At 43.0% G+C, this 19,480-nt stretch overlaps 1 protein-coding gene across 3 annotated transcripts in view; it reads right to left on the bottom strand.

Moving 5' to 3' along the window:
- SRPK2 (SRSF protein kinase 2) overlaps window positions 1-19,480 on the bottom strand; it is a 516,420-nt gene that overhangs the window by 165,217 nt on the left and 331,723 nt on the right. For all 3 annotated transcript variants that reach the window (XM_069229855.1, XM_069229857.1, XM_069229856.1), the window contains one exon: window positions 13,021-13,129. In XM_069229855.1, the coding sequence (XP_069085956.1) occupies window positions 13,021-13,129 (109 nt within the window). The remainder of the gene's footprint in view (window positions 1-13,020; window positions 13,130-19,480) is intronic.

The raw sequence follows: 19,480 nt of genomic DNA, 5'->3' as shown, positions 1-19,480 counted from the left end.
AGGGAGTCAGATGTGACTTTGGCATGCTTATAGTGAACCCCAGTGAATCTAGGAAGTTCACCGTAGTCTGGAGGTGGGAGAAGACAGCCTGGGGCGAGCCCGCCTTCAAAAACCAGTCGTCGAGGTAGGGGAAGACTGAAACCCCTTCGCCTGCGCAGATGAGCTGCGAGCACCGCCATCACTTGTGTGACCACCCAAGGGGTGCTGGTAAGGCCAAAGGGGAGCATGGTAAACTGCAAGTGCTTGTGACCTACGACGAATCGCAAATAATGTCTGTGGGCAGGCAGAATGGAAATGTGAAAGTAGGCGCCCTGCAAGTCTAACGCTACCATCCAGGATCCAGGGCTGATAGGACCTGAGCTGGAGTGAGCATTTTGAAGTTCTCTTTTGTGGCGAACAGACAGAGACCACAGGACTAGGATAGGATGGAGGCACTTGTCCTTGTTGGGCACCAGAAACAAATGGGAATAACAATCATGACCTACTTCTGGCACAGGGACTCTACACTCTCTGTATGGCTCCATTGGCCAAGAGAGCAATAACTTCCTCGCGGAGAGGTGCTAAGTGATCCTCTGTCATCTGATCATAGGATGGTGGCAGGGCTGGAGGTTTAGTCTTGAAGGGGAGGGAGTAGCCCCTTGAGACGATTTGCAAACCCACTTGTCCATCGTGATGGGTATGCAGTGGAAGGTTTGGAGGCTGTAGTGGAGTGAGGGGGGAAATGGGCGACATGGTGGCTGGAGGGAAATGGATGCGGATGGGCGACTCTTCCGTAGCCACAAAAAGGGTGAAAAGAGGACTGAGGAGGGAAAGGGACAGCTGCAAGGCCAAGGGGCAAGCTGTAACCCAGGATTCCTTAAAGCGTTCGAATGATGAGTCTGCTTTGACTCAGAACAGATGGATGCCATTGGAAGGCATGTCCATGTGCGATTGCTGAACATGCCCCGCAAAGCCAGATGTCCTCAACCAAGTGTGGGGCCTCAAGGCGACAGTCAATGAAATGCCTAGTTAGTCGGTCGTGTCCAGCACACAATGGATCGTGAACTTGGCTGCATCTCTCCCGTCAACAACAGCTTGGGGAAGAATGGCCCGGACCTCCTCCGGTACCTGTGTGGCTGTATCCAATAACGTATGGGAATAGCGGCCCAAAAGGCACGCGGTCGTCAGACCGCAACGCCAGACTGGAGGAGTGCGGATGGGAATGCTCCAGAAGAGGAAGAAGCCTGGATGACCAAACTCCCAGGGGTGGGATGTTGGTTAAGGAATTTAGGGTCGTTAGGTGCAGTCCTATGGAGGCGTGACAGATTTGTTGCAGGGCAAAAAGGGTTTAGAAGTAGAAGCCCCAGGCTGAAGCTCCTCGGTCAGGATGTTAGCCCTGACAGCCCCCGAAGGCAGCTCGAGGCCCAAGACCTCAGCTGCTCTTCTCACCACCACTGAACAAGAGGTTCCCTCCTCCATAGTCAGGGAAGTGGAAGAAAAGCATGCCAGAGTCAGAGGAGGTGTCAAGACAAATGACTTCACCTAATTCCTGAACCCAGTCCATCTCAGGATCTTCTAGATACTAGTCTTCTGAACGGTCCAGCGACCCCTCCACACTCTCACTTATATGCTTGTATGCAAAAGGGTCAGGAACCAACCTGGTGAGCAAAGTCCCAGTTGAAGACGGAATCTGCTTCGTGTGATGTCGTTCTGGGGTCGTAGTTGGAAATCAGTATGGGAATCGATGTCGATCGAGGGCTCAACCAGTAGCGGAAGCGTCAACATCCTTGGAGGTGCTGGGGAAGGTTGCGATGGCACAACCGGCGTCTGCACGTATCGAGAAATGGATCCAGGGTGCTCCCCAGAGCCAGGGCCAAAGCTGCCGGTGCAGTATCCGAGGGGGCCCCCTCCAACCATACTGCATCTGAAGGTGCCACAGGAGGGTGGGTGTGCCCAGAAATTTAGGCGCAGGTCCTTGTAAAATACTCTACGTTGGGCAGGGGTGCCTCTGGGTCCCGGACACTACGCAAGGCGCAAAGCCAACCCTGATACAGGCTCTGAGGAGGGAGGCCTAGAGCGTCGACTCTCCTCCCACGCTGCATCATCTGAGCGACGGGGTGAAGTTAAAAAAACATTTGCTCTTCTTCGACTTCTTCTTGTGACCTGAATGTCCCGAAAATTTGGAGATGAAAGAGGACGAGTGATGATGGCTTCGTGAGTGGTCTCGTGACCTTCCTCTCAAATGAGACCGGGAGGAACATGAAGCCAAGAGCCGTGCCGCCATGAGCTTTAGGGACCACACCCTCAAAGCTTTTGGGTTCATGGCACAGGATTCGGAGCACAACTTTGGGTTGTGGTCGCACTCCGGACAACACAAGCACGAGGTGCAGATCCGTCACCAACATCATGAGGTGACAGGAGTCACACAACTTGAATCTGGGCTTATGGGAAGACATCTCAATGCACCAAGTAGGTCAAAAAAACTCCAACAAGTGGTCTTAGTCAGTCAAAAAGTCCCTGAGGGTTGCTCTTTTCTGGATCTGTATGTATGCTGACACGGAAAGAAAAGAACTGATGTCAGCACGCTGGGGTGGCACCTATATACGACCGCGGCATCATCTTGGTGCCCACGATGCCAATGACGGACGTGAAGTCGACCAATGGCACATGATGGCGCGCAAGTGTACTGTTCGAAGAAAAATCTTCGAATCCAGTCCGACATCTGGGGGAAATTCTAAGGTAAGAAATCTGCAACTAGAACTCCCTATCAGATATCTGCAAATCAACCATGACCCTGCTCCTCATGTGAACAGCTCATCCCGAACTGCCAGGCCAAGTCCTCCCTGAGCTGGAATACAAGCAACCTAGAACCGGTTTCACCCTGATAAGGGATCATCAGCCAGTTATAACTTGATTCCAGTGACACAGGGAGCATGGCACCCACGCCTGGGCATACCTGCAGCACTTAAGGCATCAACTGCAACAACAGCTTACTGATCAATGAAATGCTTGAATTAATCTCAGTCACTGACAAGGATCATGGCTGAGACTCTTGCTTTTAATAGAGGACCTACCCTCTACCCCCTCAACCAACAACCCAATTTCTCACAGTTTTTGCTAATGTGATTCTAAAAGCCTATCTGACTGCTATTTCCGATAAAGGCTTCTAAGCTCCTTTCTTTGTGGAATTATCTGGAAGTTTTATCTAGGATGCCTTACTGGCTAACCTAATAACATATCAATTGCCTGAGTACTCCATCTTGCTAAATTACCTTTAGGGACTGCTTTCTCTAACAGTTGGCAAGCTATTGACGAATGCGTTCAATGCCCCTTCTATTGCATTGGTTGGATTCTGTAAAAAGGAAGGCAGTTGGATGGATTGTTTACATGAAAATGTGATACTACCATTGGGATGAAAGTAGAATGTGTTTTCAATACTACCGTGTCTTTGTGAACCATTAACTAGGGTTGCTCCTCTAGAGGTCAATACAATTTGCTACCTCTCCTAAGATATTTGATTGCAACTGAGAAGTCTGTTTTCAATGTAAGATTAATTAATTTTAACTTGGAGCAACAGAACTGCACAGCTACCTTGTTTTTCCTTTCAGGTAGGGAGAACACAGTGATAAGAAGAGTGGCAGACATTAAGTTAAATAGGAGGAGAAAAGAGAGAAGCAGATCCGGGCATTTACCTGACAAAAAAAATTTCTTCCTTCCTTCCTGGAAACAGAAGACTTCCAAAAGCAATGAATAGAGTCTTCCTCCAAGAGTACCTTTAAAAAGCAACTTGACATGGGAATCGGAAACCCTCACTAAGTGATATGAACACTACTGAAAAGACTGCGTAGAGTATATGTGAAAAAGAACCATGCATTGGTGATGAAAGGCAACTTATGATGAAGGCCAAGAAATCAGAGAACTACGAAGGATAGTGCCTCAAGCATGCAGATATTCACTGTGAAGAGACAAGACAAATAGAAACATAGCTATACAGTATTACTGGATCAACAGTGTCATATCACATTTAGTTGTTTCCTCTCCTTTCTTATCAGTCCAAAGTATAGATGAATGGCCTTTATGGAACAGAAATGTGACTATCATTGCATTTTATCAAATTTAACACCAACAAGAATAACTTCACCCAGGGTAGACACAGGTGCTGGAAGTAGAGGTCCTGGGAGTGCTGCAGCACCCCCAAAATAACCATGCTGGAGTTCAAAAGGTAAATGAGTAATAAAGGTGCCTATATATTTTGATTTGTCACATTTTCTGTTGTTCAAAGTCAGAGGTCAAATGTCAGACAGTGTTTTCTGGCAAATAGCTACTTATTCTTTTAATATGGAGAATGGTATTTACTTTTCTTTCTTGGACTGCAAAGTGAGAAAAGTTTGTAAAGTGTATTATGTGACAATCCTGCTAATGTACAGAGAGTGAGAAGAGAAAGAATGTAAGATCTGTGTTTTTCCAACACACAATAAAATGTAAATACCAGTAGATGAACTCTACAAATATTTCAAACGTTGTCAGCTCAAAAAAGAAAAGTAATTCTGAAGTTTGATGGAGACAAAGGCTTTAATACGATCAAAACAAATCAAGACCCATTACTTGGTGATGTGCACATGAAACATTTTTACTGATACCCCACACATTATCTATTGTGTGTGTCCTATATAGTCTAAGCAGTAAAACTCTGTATTTCAATGGAAATGTGCTTTCTCTAAATGTAACATTGATAGCAGCACAGCCACTCTGAAAACGATTTCAGGACCACTGGGGATAGAGACCCTCTGAGATGTGACCAAATCATTAAGTTGCCCTGGTTGCAGCATGGAAACAACATCTTGATAAGTTTGTGTACAACATGGTTATGGTCACAATCTGAACTGCATTTATGAGCCAATGGTAAAGAGGACAACTTCAAGGTAGAACTGAAGTCAATGAAACTAGAAGACACTTTTTGGAATTGTCCTCCTAGTATCTGAAAAAGGATAGGAATGCTAAAACAGCTGTGCATTCCATTTAGGTCCTCATTTCTCTATTTACAATGAGGGCGTTGGTGTAGAAAAAGAAATCAAGCTGTCGACGGATGTGAAAGATTCAGCTATTATGTAGAATCAATATAACACTCATAGTAAGGAGGGAATGGCAACGTTGTGCCAACATTTTGTTAATGACAGATTAAATCCACTTTCTGCTGTATACTGATTGCCTTGTAGTGGACAGAAAGTTTAGAGTTTTAAATCTTCAGTTGTAATGTGGACCCTGGAAGGAGGTTTACAGGAAGCATATGCAGGGAAGGCTGCTATAATTTTTTCACTGAAAAAAATAAAAGATTAAACAGGATGTTATATTTATGTGAAAATGTCAGTTAAAACATACTGTTTTAAACAAACAATGGCACCGAAATTCACCAATTATAGTTATCTCAAGTAACTACAACTCATGCTCTAAAGTAACTAACATCGCGCCCACGCCATGCACTGCTAATTACATCCCATATTACCTCATTGATGACATGTTCTATAACATGTTCTATTATTATATCACTGATAATATCACTGCAACATCTGAAAAGACATCATTGATAACAACTCTGTGCATGGCAGGGGAACAATTTAATTAACTTTGGTAACACTCTTTCCGGTAGACTGTTATCTAGCCGCAGGTTCCTAACTTTTTGAATATTCCCCAGGCGTCAGACTGGAACCAGAAACTTTTTTTTGCAATACCTCTAGGCACGAGAAGGTGGCCCCTTCTGGCTCCACATTGATGCTGTCTGCTCCGGAAATTAAAACAGGATCTATATAAGGTGCTACTTTTGGGTGCTGTCTGTGCCCCTAGACGCAGAGCCCCAAAAGCAAATTGGTAGACTGTATCTAGAGTCCTAGATTTGGGTTCTTACTAATGAATAAAGTGCAACCACAGAACCGGGGGGTAATGAGAAATCTGCGGCACAGCAGTCTCTACCTGAAAAACCGTTATTAAAGGTAAGTAACTTTTCATTTTGATAGAGATTTCTAGCCATAGATTCCAAAGCTTTTGATTAGCTACCAAAAAAGCACCTATGAGAGCTGAGACTGTTAGAAGACTCAAACCAGAAAGTCCTACAAGACCACCAGAGCAAAATGCTTCACCTGAGGTACCTGACTCTCCAGAAAATGGTGCTTCATGATCGTATGGAGGAACACCCATATGGCAGCCTGAAGATGTCTAGGACATGGTCTATGCATGCTAAATGCAGTGATAGCAGCTTTGGCCCAGGTAGAAAGAGCATGCAGACCTTTATGCATAGCACTAGAGAACCCGACAAAGTGCTGATCATCATTCAGTGGTTTTTGGTACGATCTAAAAAGATGCTCAGAGCTTTGTTGGTTTCCAAGTGATGGAGTCTCTCCTCTTCTTTTGAGGGGTGAGGAGCAACACCAGCAAGGTGATGGTTTCACTGATGAGGAACGGCGTCACAGCTTTTTGCAGGAAGGATGTCGGAGTCCTCAGAACCCGCTTGTCTGGGAAGAAGGTAGAGTAAGGTGGATTTACACAGAGCCTGAAGCTCGCTCGCTCGCTCACTCACCGGGCTGATGGTGACGAGTAACACAGTCTTGATGGTAAGGATCAGTAAGGGACAGCTGTGAAGCGGCTCAAACAAAATGCACATCAGGTAAATCAGAACCAGATTAAGGTCCTACTGGGACTCTACAAAGGAAGAAGTAGAAAACATATTGTAGCCCTTTTAAGAAGCATATTACAAATGCTGATTTGGCAACGATATAAATGACAAAAGAAAACCCTTAACTGTGCCCAACGCAAAGCCTTGCCTGGGAAGACATAGAACAAACAACAGAACATCAGATAATTTAGACTGGACGGGGTCAATCTGGCATGTGCCACATTAAGCTACAAATGTGTCCTAACAATAGGCATTTACAGTTTTAGTCAATGCACATGTGGCTGCCAAGATGACATCAGGCTGTGAAGGAGTTCAGATGTCACCACTCAATCTCCAAGCATGAATGTGGAGACTGTGAAGGCCCGAGTGCAGAACTCTCCCCTATTACTGCAACAGCAAGTCCTCTCAGAGGTGCACCCTAATTGAAGGACTTATGCTCAAAGCCCATGAGTTTTGGATACCATATTCTCTATGCCTAACCTTGAGCAACTAGGATGACTTGGGCCCAGTCAGTCCTGATCTTCTTTAGAACTCAGAGCAGGTGTGGTATTGGCGGAAAGGCATACAGGAGTCCAGAGTTCCACTCAAGGTGAAACACATCTCCCAGTGAGAGACGTACTGATACTTCACGTTCTCAGCAGCAGTGGACAGATCAAGCCAAGGATCTCGCAATCCGTGGAAGTGACCTTGGGTTACCTCTTGGTGAAACTGCCAACTGTAATCCCCCAAAGCACCAAAAGCTGAGCTTGTCCTGTCTGGCATTAAACAATCCTACCATGTGGTTCATCATAAGGAAAACTCCTTGGTGGTCTGGCCATTTCCAGAGGCGTAAAGCTTCCAGGCCACAGGCCAGGGTTCATGAGCCCTCCTGGCCCTGTTTGTTGCAGTACCACATGGCAGTGGTTTTGTCCACGAGCACCTGTACCAGTCTCCCTTTGATGGACGATTGAAGGAAGGCTTTCAGCTGATGATTCTCCAGTCCAGAAGGTTGGTGTGGAGCCAGGACTCAACCAGAGACCAGAGGACTCTGATCGTCGCCTCTCTTGGATGGCCACCCCACCCCTAAAGTGATCTATCAGTCATCACTCTCAACTCTGGGTAGGGAAGCTAGAGTGGTGTGGCCGCTGACCCGATTGTGATTCCAGCAGCCACCACTGTAGATACTTTTGCAGTCTCCTCAGAAACATGAACATGGTCAGAGAAGTACCCTTGATGTTAGGGCGCGCTGGGACTTCAGATACCACTGCAGAGCCCACATTTGCCACCTGGCGTGTTCAACCAGCATGATACAGAGGGCCATCAGTCCCACGTCACTGAATTCCAAGAGTAAGACTGAAAGATGCGGATCATAGCCCCCTCCTGAACAATCTTTTCTGCAGGAAAGGCATCAAACTGAACTGTGTCCAGAATGGCTCTGTCGAAAGGAATTGTCTGAGGAGTCAGGTTGATAGAGAACCCCAAAAGACAGACAGTTCGTGGTAGTCTGAAACTGGCTGACAACTGCCTAGAGCGAGCCTACCTTCAACAACCAGTCGCTGAGGTAGGGGAAGTCTGGTACCCCACACCTCTGAAGATGAAGTGCCACCACCACCTTTGCTTTTGTGAACACCTAAAGAGCACTGGTGAGACCAAAGGGCAACACAGCAAACTGAAAATGCTCCTGTTCCACCAGGAACCGCAGGGCCAGCAGTACAGGAATATAACAATAGGTGAACTGCAGGTCCAACATCACCATTTAGTCTCCGGGTTCGAGGGCAGACAAGAACAGGCCTAGGGAGAGCTTTCTGAACTTCTCCTTCCAGAGGAAAGTGTTGAGTGGGTGCAGATCAAATAAAGGCTGTGGGCCTCCATCCTTCTAGTGCACAATAAAGTAGTGGGAATAACAACAAGTCCTTCTTCTGGCATCAGAACCCTCTCAAAAGCCCCTTTGGCCAAAAGGGTTTGCACGTCTTCCTGCAAACTGGAGGAATGGTACACCATCAGTCATTGTGGGGACAGTGCAAGATATAGAGTGGAAGAAAGGAAAGGGAGAGCATACTCCTGCAAACTATCTGCAGGACCCACCTGTCTGATGTGATCTCCTGCCGACCCAGAATGAATCGTCCGATTCTACCTCCCACAGGGTTTCCTCCATCAAGGGCACAATAAAGGGGTTTGGAAGGTGGAGTTACAGGGCGGTAGCAGACTGCGTGGCATGATAACCTTGGCAACGTGGGCGGTAGGCAACTCAACCTCAAAATTCCTGGGCCCCACAGGTGTTGGCTAGGCTGGCGGTAAGTGGTACCTCATTTAAAGCCACAACAGGTGCCAATAAACTGGTGCAGGTGCCAAGGAAGGGTGGAGAGGCTCCAAAGAATGAGTCCTAGTCCTGCACTCTTCAGAGGGTGGAGTTGGTCTTGTCCTCGAACAGGAGCATGTTCATTTCTGAGGAGTGGACATTGCTAGAGAACCCAGTAGATTGCAGCTACACATGGCAACACTGGTACCAATAACTCACCCAATGAGTCTGTGGTGTCCAAGTCACAATAGATAGTCAACTTGGTAGCATCACAACCATCTTTAATTTCATGGGCTAATATGGGATTAAGGTAATCAGGAACACCTAGGAGTTGAGACACCGAATCCCAAAAGGGACGGGAATAAAGGCCCAACAAGTAGCAGAGTGGAAGACTAGACTGGTAGACAAAAGAAATACTCTTACCAAATGTTTCCACAGGTTTAGATTCCCAGTTAGGAGTGAAGGTAAAGGTGTTCAGCTTAGACTGACTTGTGGAGGCCTGAACAAGGCTGTCTAGTGAAGGGTGCTGCAAGAGAAAAGCAGGGTCGCCTGAAGCAGGACGATGGTGCCTGGCAACGTGTCAGCTGACAAGGAGCTCCTAATAAAGTGTCTCTCAAAACATCGGTGAAGAGGAGAGGCTTAGCAGAAGTCTATTCAGATTGTAAGACCTCAGTCAGAACTTTTACCTCCATGGTAGGGAGTTGAAGGTCAAGCACTTCAGCCACTAAATGCATAACTAAAGCGTAGAAGGCAGATTCCATTAAGGCAGGCCCAGGAGGAGAAAAAAGGGCCTCGATCAAAGAGTCAAGGACACTAGTCTTCTGGAAGTCGTGATACCAATTGTCATTGGTACGTAGCAGAGCAAACTAATCACCATGGTCACAGTCATCAGAGTTAGTGCCAACAAGGGATTGCAAGGTGAGCTGCCTCCTTTGAGGAATAGGAACATACAACAGAGGAAAGGGCATCTCAGGTGGATTTAGGTGCAATGTCTGTCTAAGATGGACCGAGACAGACTCGCCAACTGACAGAACAATTGGTCCCTCCTCCTTCATCGTCAGAGTTGGCATGGGCGTCAAGGAACCAGGGGCTGGCACAGGTCTCATTGTTGGAAGTGGAACTGAAGGCAAAACTGGCTTGGAGAGTTCAACTGGGGCCAAATGCGAACCTGCTGGTGGTATTCCAGAAGGAGTGCCTTGCAACCTGGGGGCCTGAAGGCATGTCAGAGAGAGTCCAAAGGGATCATGGCCACGTGGAACTCTCTGATTTGATTGACCCTGTGTGACATTCGGCACCATAACCTCGAGTTGTACCAGCACAATTTGAAAGATCAGCTCTGAAGACACCGACTTCAGAAGTGACATTGAGAAGACTGGCACCATTCCCTAAGCCACTCAGGCAAATGTGAGTAGCACAAGAGAGTGGAATCCCGCTTTGATTTCTTGTGTTTCTTTTTAGATTTACCACAAGATTTGGAGTGCAACGAAGGCAGGCCTCTTGTGTAGGTCCAAGAACGAGATTTGGAACGAACCTTAGACGCAGACTCAACTTAGAGTGGCCCAACGTGAATTCTCCTTGTGCTTGGCAATGTAGCGCTTCGCCTAGAGTTCTCTGATGGCCTCTGGGTTCATTGGCATGCAGTCTGTGGAAACCTTGGAATCATGGCTCAGCTTCAGGCACCACAAGCACACCTGATGGGGGTCAAACAGATATCTTTTGCAAAAGTCCCAACAGGGCTTGAAGGCTGAGGTTTTGTGGCATACCAAACACACTGAAAACATTTTGAAGTACAAGTTTCAAAGAAACGAAGAGGCAACTCTAGATTCACGTATGTAGGCGTGGAAAGAAAGGAACTAACATCAGTGTGCAGGAGTGTATTATGTACCGTTTGGGTATCACTAAAATCTATATTTTAGAAGCACATAATTTCTGGAGCGGAATGGTGTCAGTGTGGGGCTGCAAAGCATCACCTTCAAGCATGCATAGGCACTGCTTGATGGTTTTCAGATTAAGTACACCTGGGGAATATTCAAAAGGTGAGGAATCTGCAGCAAAGAGTCTCAATCATAGAGGTCTTCAATCTGTTTGGTGTCATGGGAAAGGGGGCAGGCATACCCCAGTCTCCATTCTGCCTAAAATCCAAAACGTTTGCTCTTCGTTTTGTGAAAAGAAACCGTTCAAGGATGATTAATTCCAACAGTTAAAATGCTTCAGGTGGAGTGTTATTCAGAGTGTTCTGTGCTGTGAAACCGAAGCCCAGCCAGGGTGCCTGCTTGCCTGAAAGAAATGTGAATGTACGCTATGAGTTAAAGTGCAAATGTAAAGGGTAATCTGCAAATGTAAAGGATGCCTGGGAGCGTATACTGAGTAATTGTTTGAATCACTGGAAGTTTTGTGATGACAATGATTCATTCTTTCTGAGTGGTAATGCAAAGAGTTAACAAATGAGCTGCGAGGTGCATGCTTTTAATTGTATTTACATAGCGCTTACTACCCCTGATGAGGTGTTGAAGGGACAGTTATGTAAACAACAAAAAGTATTATGTACCATCTGGTTATCACTAAAATCTATATTTTGGAAGCACTATTTTATCGTAAAACTTTTTGCACATTTGGAAGCAGTGTATCTTATACTGTGTGTAATGCAAGTCTAAAATAAGGACTTACATATTCACTGTGCTTTCTGTCATAGGCTGTGTGTGACTTCGTCAAACTAAAAATACAAAAATCACTATTCTCTACTGCACCAACCAAGATTTAATTCTGTGGCTCTCTGATTACATACAGACCTCTGCAGTGCATTAACTAATAGAGGTTTCATAATGTACTATAGTGCATTGCCCACTGAGTAATAACTTTTTTATTTATTCTTCATTTAAGCTGCCTGACGGTGGAAGACCTAAAAACGGAAGTCAACAACAGTACCAAACTAATATAACCAGGAGTCAGTTTTAACAAAAAGCATCTGTTTTCATAATTAAAAATATAAACTTTTTTTTTTAAAACAGTGTGAAAGAAGATTTAGGGACCACGTCCTCTCCTGGAATTAAAGAAAGCATCCTACTTGGAACTAACAGTTCAACATTAATTATTGTAAATGGTATGTTTTCATTATGATGAATGATGTTCAGCGACATTCAGTTCCATGCATCTGTAAGAGCCAAGCCATCCTATGAAATATAGTATGATTCTCCTTTGATGCTGTGCACTAAAGTTGCAGCCCAAGCATTACAGCCATTATACTCAGCACCAAAGGAATTTTGCGATTCTGTGGCTGAAGCGTTTTTGCATAATTATAGATTTGCCGCATTTGCCACATAATGCATAATCTTCTGATTTTAACAAAAATAAATGTTGTTTATCGCTCAAACAGATCAAAGGTTACTAAAAAGCAACAACTTGTGGCTGCGCGGTACCTTTTTGTTGCTTATTGCTATATTAGGGTGTTAAACTAGTACTAAGTAGGTGCAACCAAAGATTGACAACCTCTCTGGCAAAAACAGGCACACCCATCACATCAGTTAAGGAAGGTGTTCTCAACCAAATATGTTTTGTCAAAATATGTTTTGCTTGTGAAAAATAAAGTACCACTGCACATTTTTGGGCAATTCATTTTGGAGATTTATTGTTTGAACTGTGTATTAAGCCTCTGACACTGAACCATAGTCACACTAACCTTTGGTTTGTAAACACTGTTTAGTATATTTTCTCACCCTAAAAAGCTTTTGCAGTGGGAATTGTGGGCGTTTATGGTTGGTAAAATGTTACCAGGAGAGGGTTCTTGTGCACCTAAAATATTTTGATAGTGGGGACCTCAGCATCAAAAGTTTGAAGAACTCTGCTCTATGAGAACCTTTTTTAAACAACAACAACAACAACAACAAAAAGAAGAAGAAGAAGAGCTGCTGGCCGGGTGGGGATCCCACTCCCATGCTGCTGAGCAAGCTCTCCGCATTGACCCATTTGATCCATGAAGACCCAGATGCTAATAAATCGATGTTCAAATGCCTCTCAGTGAGTTCTGCAAATTACACATCTTAAGTTGATTCACTAAGGACAGAAAAAAAACATTTCTGTATCAAAAAAATAATCTTACTGCATGTCCCAGCAGAGCCAAACCGTTGAAAAGTGCCCCCATCCTAGTTTTCTTATAACATGGTACCGGCCATTAAAAAGATCCCCAATTTTCACTGGATGGTAGCCACCTATTGAGAAACAAAATAAAAGAGAACATGTTCATTTAAAATAAATATCAAACAAATCAGAACAATGCAAGTGAATGGAGAACATAACTAAGAGGATTAATCCATGGTATTTACAAAGGTCAAAAGGTTCGATCAGCCACATTTGAAACACTTAGCTGTCCTGAACTCCAAAGTGTATGTAAATGTCTGTACACTATGTCAAACATGTGCCTCCTGTAACCCACTATGAAATCACTCTGCATAGTTCCAAGACTTGGTCCTTATGGAGAATCCCAGAATCAGATGCTTGCTGATGACTAGAACAAGAAATGTGCATTATCCTGTAGCGTGAGTATGTTTTGAGCCTGTAAAACATCCAAACACATACATAATTTCTTGCTATAGTGCTTCAAAAAACAAAGCTCAGCTAAAGAGTGTGCTTTAGTGTTCATCCACACCGCCAGATGAAGGAACATTGCCATGCTGAATCTTTGAATACACTAAATTCCTAATAAGAGCTGCACTATTCTGTTGAGGCACAAAACGCATTGCATTTCAAGTTGTTGTTATTAAATGCGCTCACTGAGAAATAATACAGATCTCTAATGGCCTGTAGTTCAATTTAGGTCTAAATTATTTAGACCCTGTTAGCCCATGTAACAAACTTTAGAAACTGTAAAACCAAATAGCTAATTGGTGTTCTAAGCATATAACTTTCTAATCAGAAAGTTTTAGGTTTTAAAACTTTCTAGGCAGAATGTTTTAGATTTTGAACACCATTCATTGTATAAATAGCAATGCAAAACCCCCAAGGCTAATCTCCATATCAAAACAACTCCTATCCACTAACAGAGACTTAAAGGTCTCTCAGTTCATTGTGCCATATTTTATAAAAGGCTTTATAAATTGCAGACTTATACACAAGTTTAACATAAAATCTAATAAAATATTAGCAATTAGTATATTTTACCTTAAAAACTTACACCAGCAGTTGCTCTCATTTGACTTGCAAGGCATACTCATATTTAACCAGAAGGGATTCACTTCCATTTGAAGTCTGAAAACTTTGCACCTTATTGGATGGTTTGGAAGGTTTAAGAGATAGGGAAGGTTATATCTGTATTCTATGAAGACTGAAATAGTTAGACAGAATGTTTTGTTCCAAATATTTATTATCACCTTGGAATGAAATACAAAAGGCACGAGATTTCAATCCTGAAATATTAAAACATATCTACAGGTTGTCTGAATCCTGCAAATCCTGGCTTATTAGGTGCCTTGCCTCGGTATGCTGAAAATGCTCAACCTTGTTCACTTCGAGTGAATTCCTTTCAATATGAAATATTTTATTTTGAGTTGGCTTTGAGAGGTTATGGAAATATCTCAAGGTTTCAACGGATGATAAGTTTTGTAATGAAGTTAGTCTCACGGCAAGAGATGTTTCAGGTAGTGGCTCACTACAGAATTACAGGAGGTTTTAGGCTCCAACATGAAGAGTTCTTCTCTGCTTAATACTTGGGGGGTGGGGGGACTATACAATTAACGGTTCAAATTAATGGAACTAAGGGGGGGCCCACCAAAATGTTTATTACATTTTTGCAGACCATTAATGTATGCAAGAGCCTGTGTTGCTGCGTGGGTTTGGTGGGCAGAGATTTATGAATGGTCAGAACAAAAACAAAATTTAAAAGCCACCTCATGAACTTTAGACTCTACGAGATTCCAAGAAAAGTTTACATGTTTAGACCGTAACCTAAGAATTTAGTCTCAGCCAAGATTAATGTTAGAAAAAGATTTTAACTACAGAATTAATAAAAGACTGATAGTTTCCTTAGAAGGCCAGTTGGAGTACAGTCCATAATGGCTAATCATCTTGCTTAGTCTAATGTCTGCTTCCCACCTTCGGAGAAAAAGAGACCATCTCTTCCAAACTTCAAGCTAGTTCAACTAAATATAGTAAGAACAAAATGGGGGCTAACATGGAGCCCTGCTTTAGGTAATTTCTCACTGAAAATTTAAAAGTCAAAGTACTATTTGCAATAATTTATACTTGGGCCCAGTTTGACGGACGAAGTACCCTTGAGACTAATAGTGGACTTCAGAGCATGCACATGTCCTTGAGCTTAAGCCATAGACCCTCCCTTATCAAGTAAATCAAACCCAGCTCTAAATTCAACAAAAATGATGTCTCACATATGTAACGTTTTAGTACTTAAACCAGAGACAAAAGAAGTGGTTTCAAATTAATTACCCTTTTCTAAAAACATCCTGTTTTTTTCTGTAAGAAAGGGTATACTCATTGATCCTATCTTTAAAAGAGTTTAAAATTAGCTTTGCATAGACAACTGCCCAAAATCAATCAAGCAAATTAATCACTAGATTTTCGAGTGGCAAGATTATCGTTTTTGTGAATGGGTCTAATTACAGCAAATTTTCAAGTTACAGAAGAAGATCTAGTTTGAGTAACTCAGTGGAAAAACTAAAGGAATATTTTGACTAACAGTCTATCTTTGAATTAAGAATTAAGGATGGAAGAGATAGCCCAGACCTGCTGCTCTTGTTAACTTAGAAATGGTCAGTCATTTGTATTGGTTCCACAGGAAATTGGTTCATTATCCCTGACAAAATAAGGGGATCAGTGTGCTGTACTGTCTAGGCCATACACTGTCTCCACATAAGCTATCCTAGATTCTTCTGTAATTATGTTAGAAAGTGAAAGCTGATGAGCCTGAGAATTTTGGCAAAACAACAGGTAGAATTTCTTGGACTCTTGGGAAGCAATGACTTCTGGCATTAAAGACCAACATTTGTTATATAATTTAATTTCTTATCAAATATAACTTTTTATAAAGAGTTTTAAATGATTTGTAAGTCAAGAGAGTTTGGGAGTCACCCTCTTTCTTTGCATGTATATTCATATTTCCTAATTCGATCAACCAATCAATTTTTTTTCCGGGGATAAACTGTGCTAAAAACAGAAATATAATGCAACAAATAAATTATGGGACCCCTTCTCCTTTGTGAATGTGGATGAAAACATTTTTTTAAGAGGAGACAGTTGTCCCACAGACCACTGTCTACTCTTGAAAAAATGAAAAGAAAGCTTTAGAGTTACCTTTTTGAAACATAACCTGTTTTTCTTTAAGGAAAACAGACTATTTTTTTTTTTAAATCGCTTTATTTAAAAGGCAATCGCAGACATGGTGGTCAGCTGACCACAGAAGGCCACTATCCACGTGATTCTTGTGATTCATAATAGGTCGCAAAGCGAAACCTAGCTCACGAATATTAATGAGGCAGGTCTATTTGCGACCCACTGCAGCTCACACAATGTATCAATGACAAATTGGTACATGTCTGTTTGCACTTTCCTAATTGTGAATCGCAAAAATTAGCAATTAGGAAACTGCAAAGTCAAACCTATGTACATATGGCCCTTCATTCCTTAATTCACTTTTGGCATTCTGACAGAATTTATCCCACTATATCCTTTTATCGGCTCTTTTTTTTTTTTTTTAAACACAAAGATTAAAGTGAGCAGGGAACAGACCTTCACCTCAACCCTTAAACAAAAGACAACATCCGTTTTGAACTTGTTGTACCATCGTATCATCTTGAAGCCAATTAAAGATACATCGCCATGATATTTATAACTTCAAAAGCAAGTTAACAGATAGTTACCCAGCTACCAGTCTGGGTGTGAGATGACAAGGATATATAATAGAAATTTGAGAATTGAATAACCTGTAATTGTAACACACTGGCCAAGAACCAAAGCAGGATTAAAAATGTAGGCAAATGAACAACATTGCCTCTCAAATCGAAATACCTGACCCTCAGAAGAATCAGTTGGTCCATTCAGTCAAACCAGGACAGTGTAAGTAACGGGTTTTAACATTTCAGCAGACTGCCTAGAAACTGTAGCCTGTATACAGTCAGAAAACAGAGCATTATAAGCAAATAAGACTCACTGTGGACAATACTCCCAAGTGGGCTTGAGACACAGTTTAACATATCCTACACTGCACTGTTGGTATACTGATTGCCTTTTTGATTTAAAAATAAAATGCCTTGTGACTGCAATATTATCAATTATACAAACATATTCATTGACTAAGATCAGCACACTAAGATTAGTGATTTTTCAATAGATTCACTTTACTTGCTCAAATTCAACCCCACTGTGTATCAATGTTCTCATCATTTTGCACTACATTTTTGAATTCACGGTTAGCTGTCCACCTGAGGTGCAGCTAGCTTTATTTTTGGACACACTTTGCTGATTACCTACAAAACCTCTCTCTTTCCACTGCTCTGCACAAACCTGAAATCTAACTCTTAATTAGCTTCTAACACATGGTCCAACAAGTCAATCTCTCTCATAGCACCCCATCTGAGTAAAGGGCAACTAGAAATCAGGGAGATCCAGAGGAATCTGGCTCTTAGTGGGTTAGTGACTAGCAGAGACCCAGCCTTCGTCACCTCAAAACCAATCACCTTTTTTTATCTCCTCTGTGAGGGCAGAAAAAAAGGAATGTAGCCTAATCTGCCAACCCCACATCTAAATTGAAACCGGTGGCACCATAAAGGAGGACAGCTTACTATGTGTCCTGCTAAATGGACCTCCAACACCCAGCAACTATTTTCTCTCAATAGAAGTAGGGACACAAGTGAAGTGCAGCCCTTTGGCTAAAGCCTTAACCTCAATTCCATATTCCACACTTAAGCATTCAGCTTGTATGTGAAGGTGAACCAGATATGGGTGTCCCTCAAATCTGCTGCCATGGCTTCCTAACACAAGAAATTAGAACCTGGTAACTTGTTGCTGCTAACTTAATCACCTCTGTCACCTTAATAGAGCAACTTGGGCTATCCTTTCAAACTGCCCACCTTTAGTCTGTGGTCCCCTAATTTAAGCTCATTCCCCTCTGCTTGCCTGTTTTCCTATCCTAAGCTACTTCTCCCATTCTTCCACCACAGCCATACTGTACTAGCTAACGTGCAACTAGTGCAAGACTACAACTTTTGGCCTGATCCGTTGTTGGCACTGCCTGACTGAATTAAAGAGAAAAACTGCAGGTGGCACCACGTCAGGCAAATCTGTCAAGTTCCAGAGGCACGCAGTGTAGGAGTGAAAGAGGGCCACCAATGCCCCAAAAAATAAATAAAAATAATGTACTTGCCTTTGGTAACACTCTTTCTGGTAGATACTTTAGAGAACCACTGATACTTCACGCTAGAATACTCCTGAGGCGTCTGAATGGATCCGGAAACGTTTCACAGCAGTGCCCATAAATGTCACTATAAGCATCAACTCTTTGCAATGATATAAGTTTCTTGTCTTTTCCCTTTCCGCACTCTAAGATATGGAGTGTGAACAATTATAAGGACCAGTGTGCTCAATACTAATTAGAGGCCTTTTTAGATTTTAAAAAAAGAGGCCACTCCACACAATGGTGAGGGTGGGGGAAATGGTGAGGAATCTGCAGTTAGAGCATCCACCAGAAAGAGAATTACTTAAGGAGTAAGTTGTTCTTCTTATGGATACTTCTAACCGCAGATTCCTCACCTTAGAATAGACACCAAAGCAGTCCCTCCACAGTGGAGTGGATTCAGACCAAAAAAGTCTTGCAGGACCAAGTAGGCAAAATGCCCTTCCATCCGGACTATGATGCCAAGGCTTTAATGCTTCATGAACCTGTGCACTGATATGCATGTCGCAGATTGGCAGATGTCATGGACATGCACTCCATGTGCCAATGCAGTAGTAGCAGCTTTAGATCCGGTTGAAAGGGCTATCAGACCTTCCAAAGGCTGCTTCCTTGCCAGGCGGTAGCAGATCTTAGCGTAGAGGGCTATCCACCTCAACAGGGTCCTCTTCTACAGAGCTGTCCCTTTCTTTGCTCAGAAGAACAAAGAAGCTGGTCATCTACCAGATGGTCCTTGATCCACTCAATGAAGCATCTCCTCTGCTTTCTAGGGGTGAGGAGGAACAAAGAACACTTGCAGAGTGATGGTTTGTCTGACATGGAAGGGAGTCAGGATGCTTTTGAAGAATGCTGCCAGAGTCCTCAGCACCAACTTGTCTGGGAAAAAGGTGGAATATGGTGGTTCACAATGAGAAAAATAGGTCTATAAAGTCAAGAGATACAAAGAGCTGTTATGCATCAGTGCAAAGGGTGTACACATGAAAAAAACCAAAGATCAAGTTAAGGACCCATTAAGACATCAAACACGGTTTGAGAAGAAACACGTATGTCAAATATTTTAAAAATCTCATCACAACAGGAGATTTAAACAAGGATTGTTGACCTGGAAAACAGAGTAAGGCCAAAATGGCCGACAAATTACCTTTAGTAGTGCCCATTGCAA

The sequence above is a fragment of the Pleurodeles waltl genome, chromosome 4_1 (genome assembly GCF_031143425.1).
Source record: "Pleurodeles waltl isolate 20211129_DDA chromosome 4_1, aPleWal1.hap1.20221129, whole genome shotgun sequence".
Lineage (NCBI taxonomy): Eukaryota > Metazoa > Chordata > Amphibia > Caudata > Salamandridae > Pleurodeles > Pleurodeles waltl.
The sequence above is the reverse complement of the archived record's forward strand: the minus strand, read 5'-3'. Positions and strand labels throughout refer to the sequence as shown.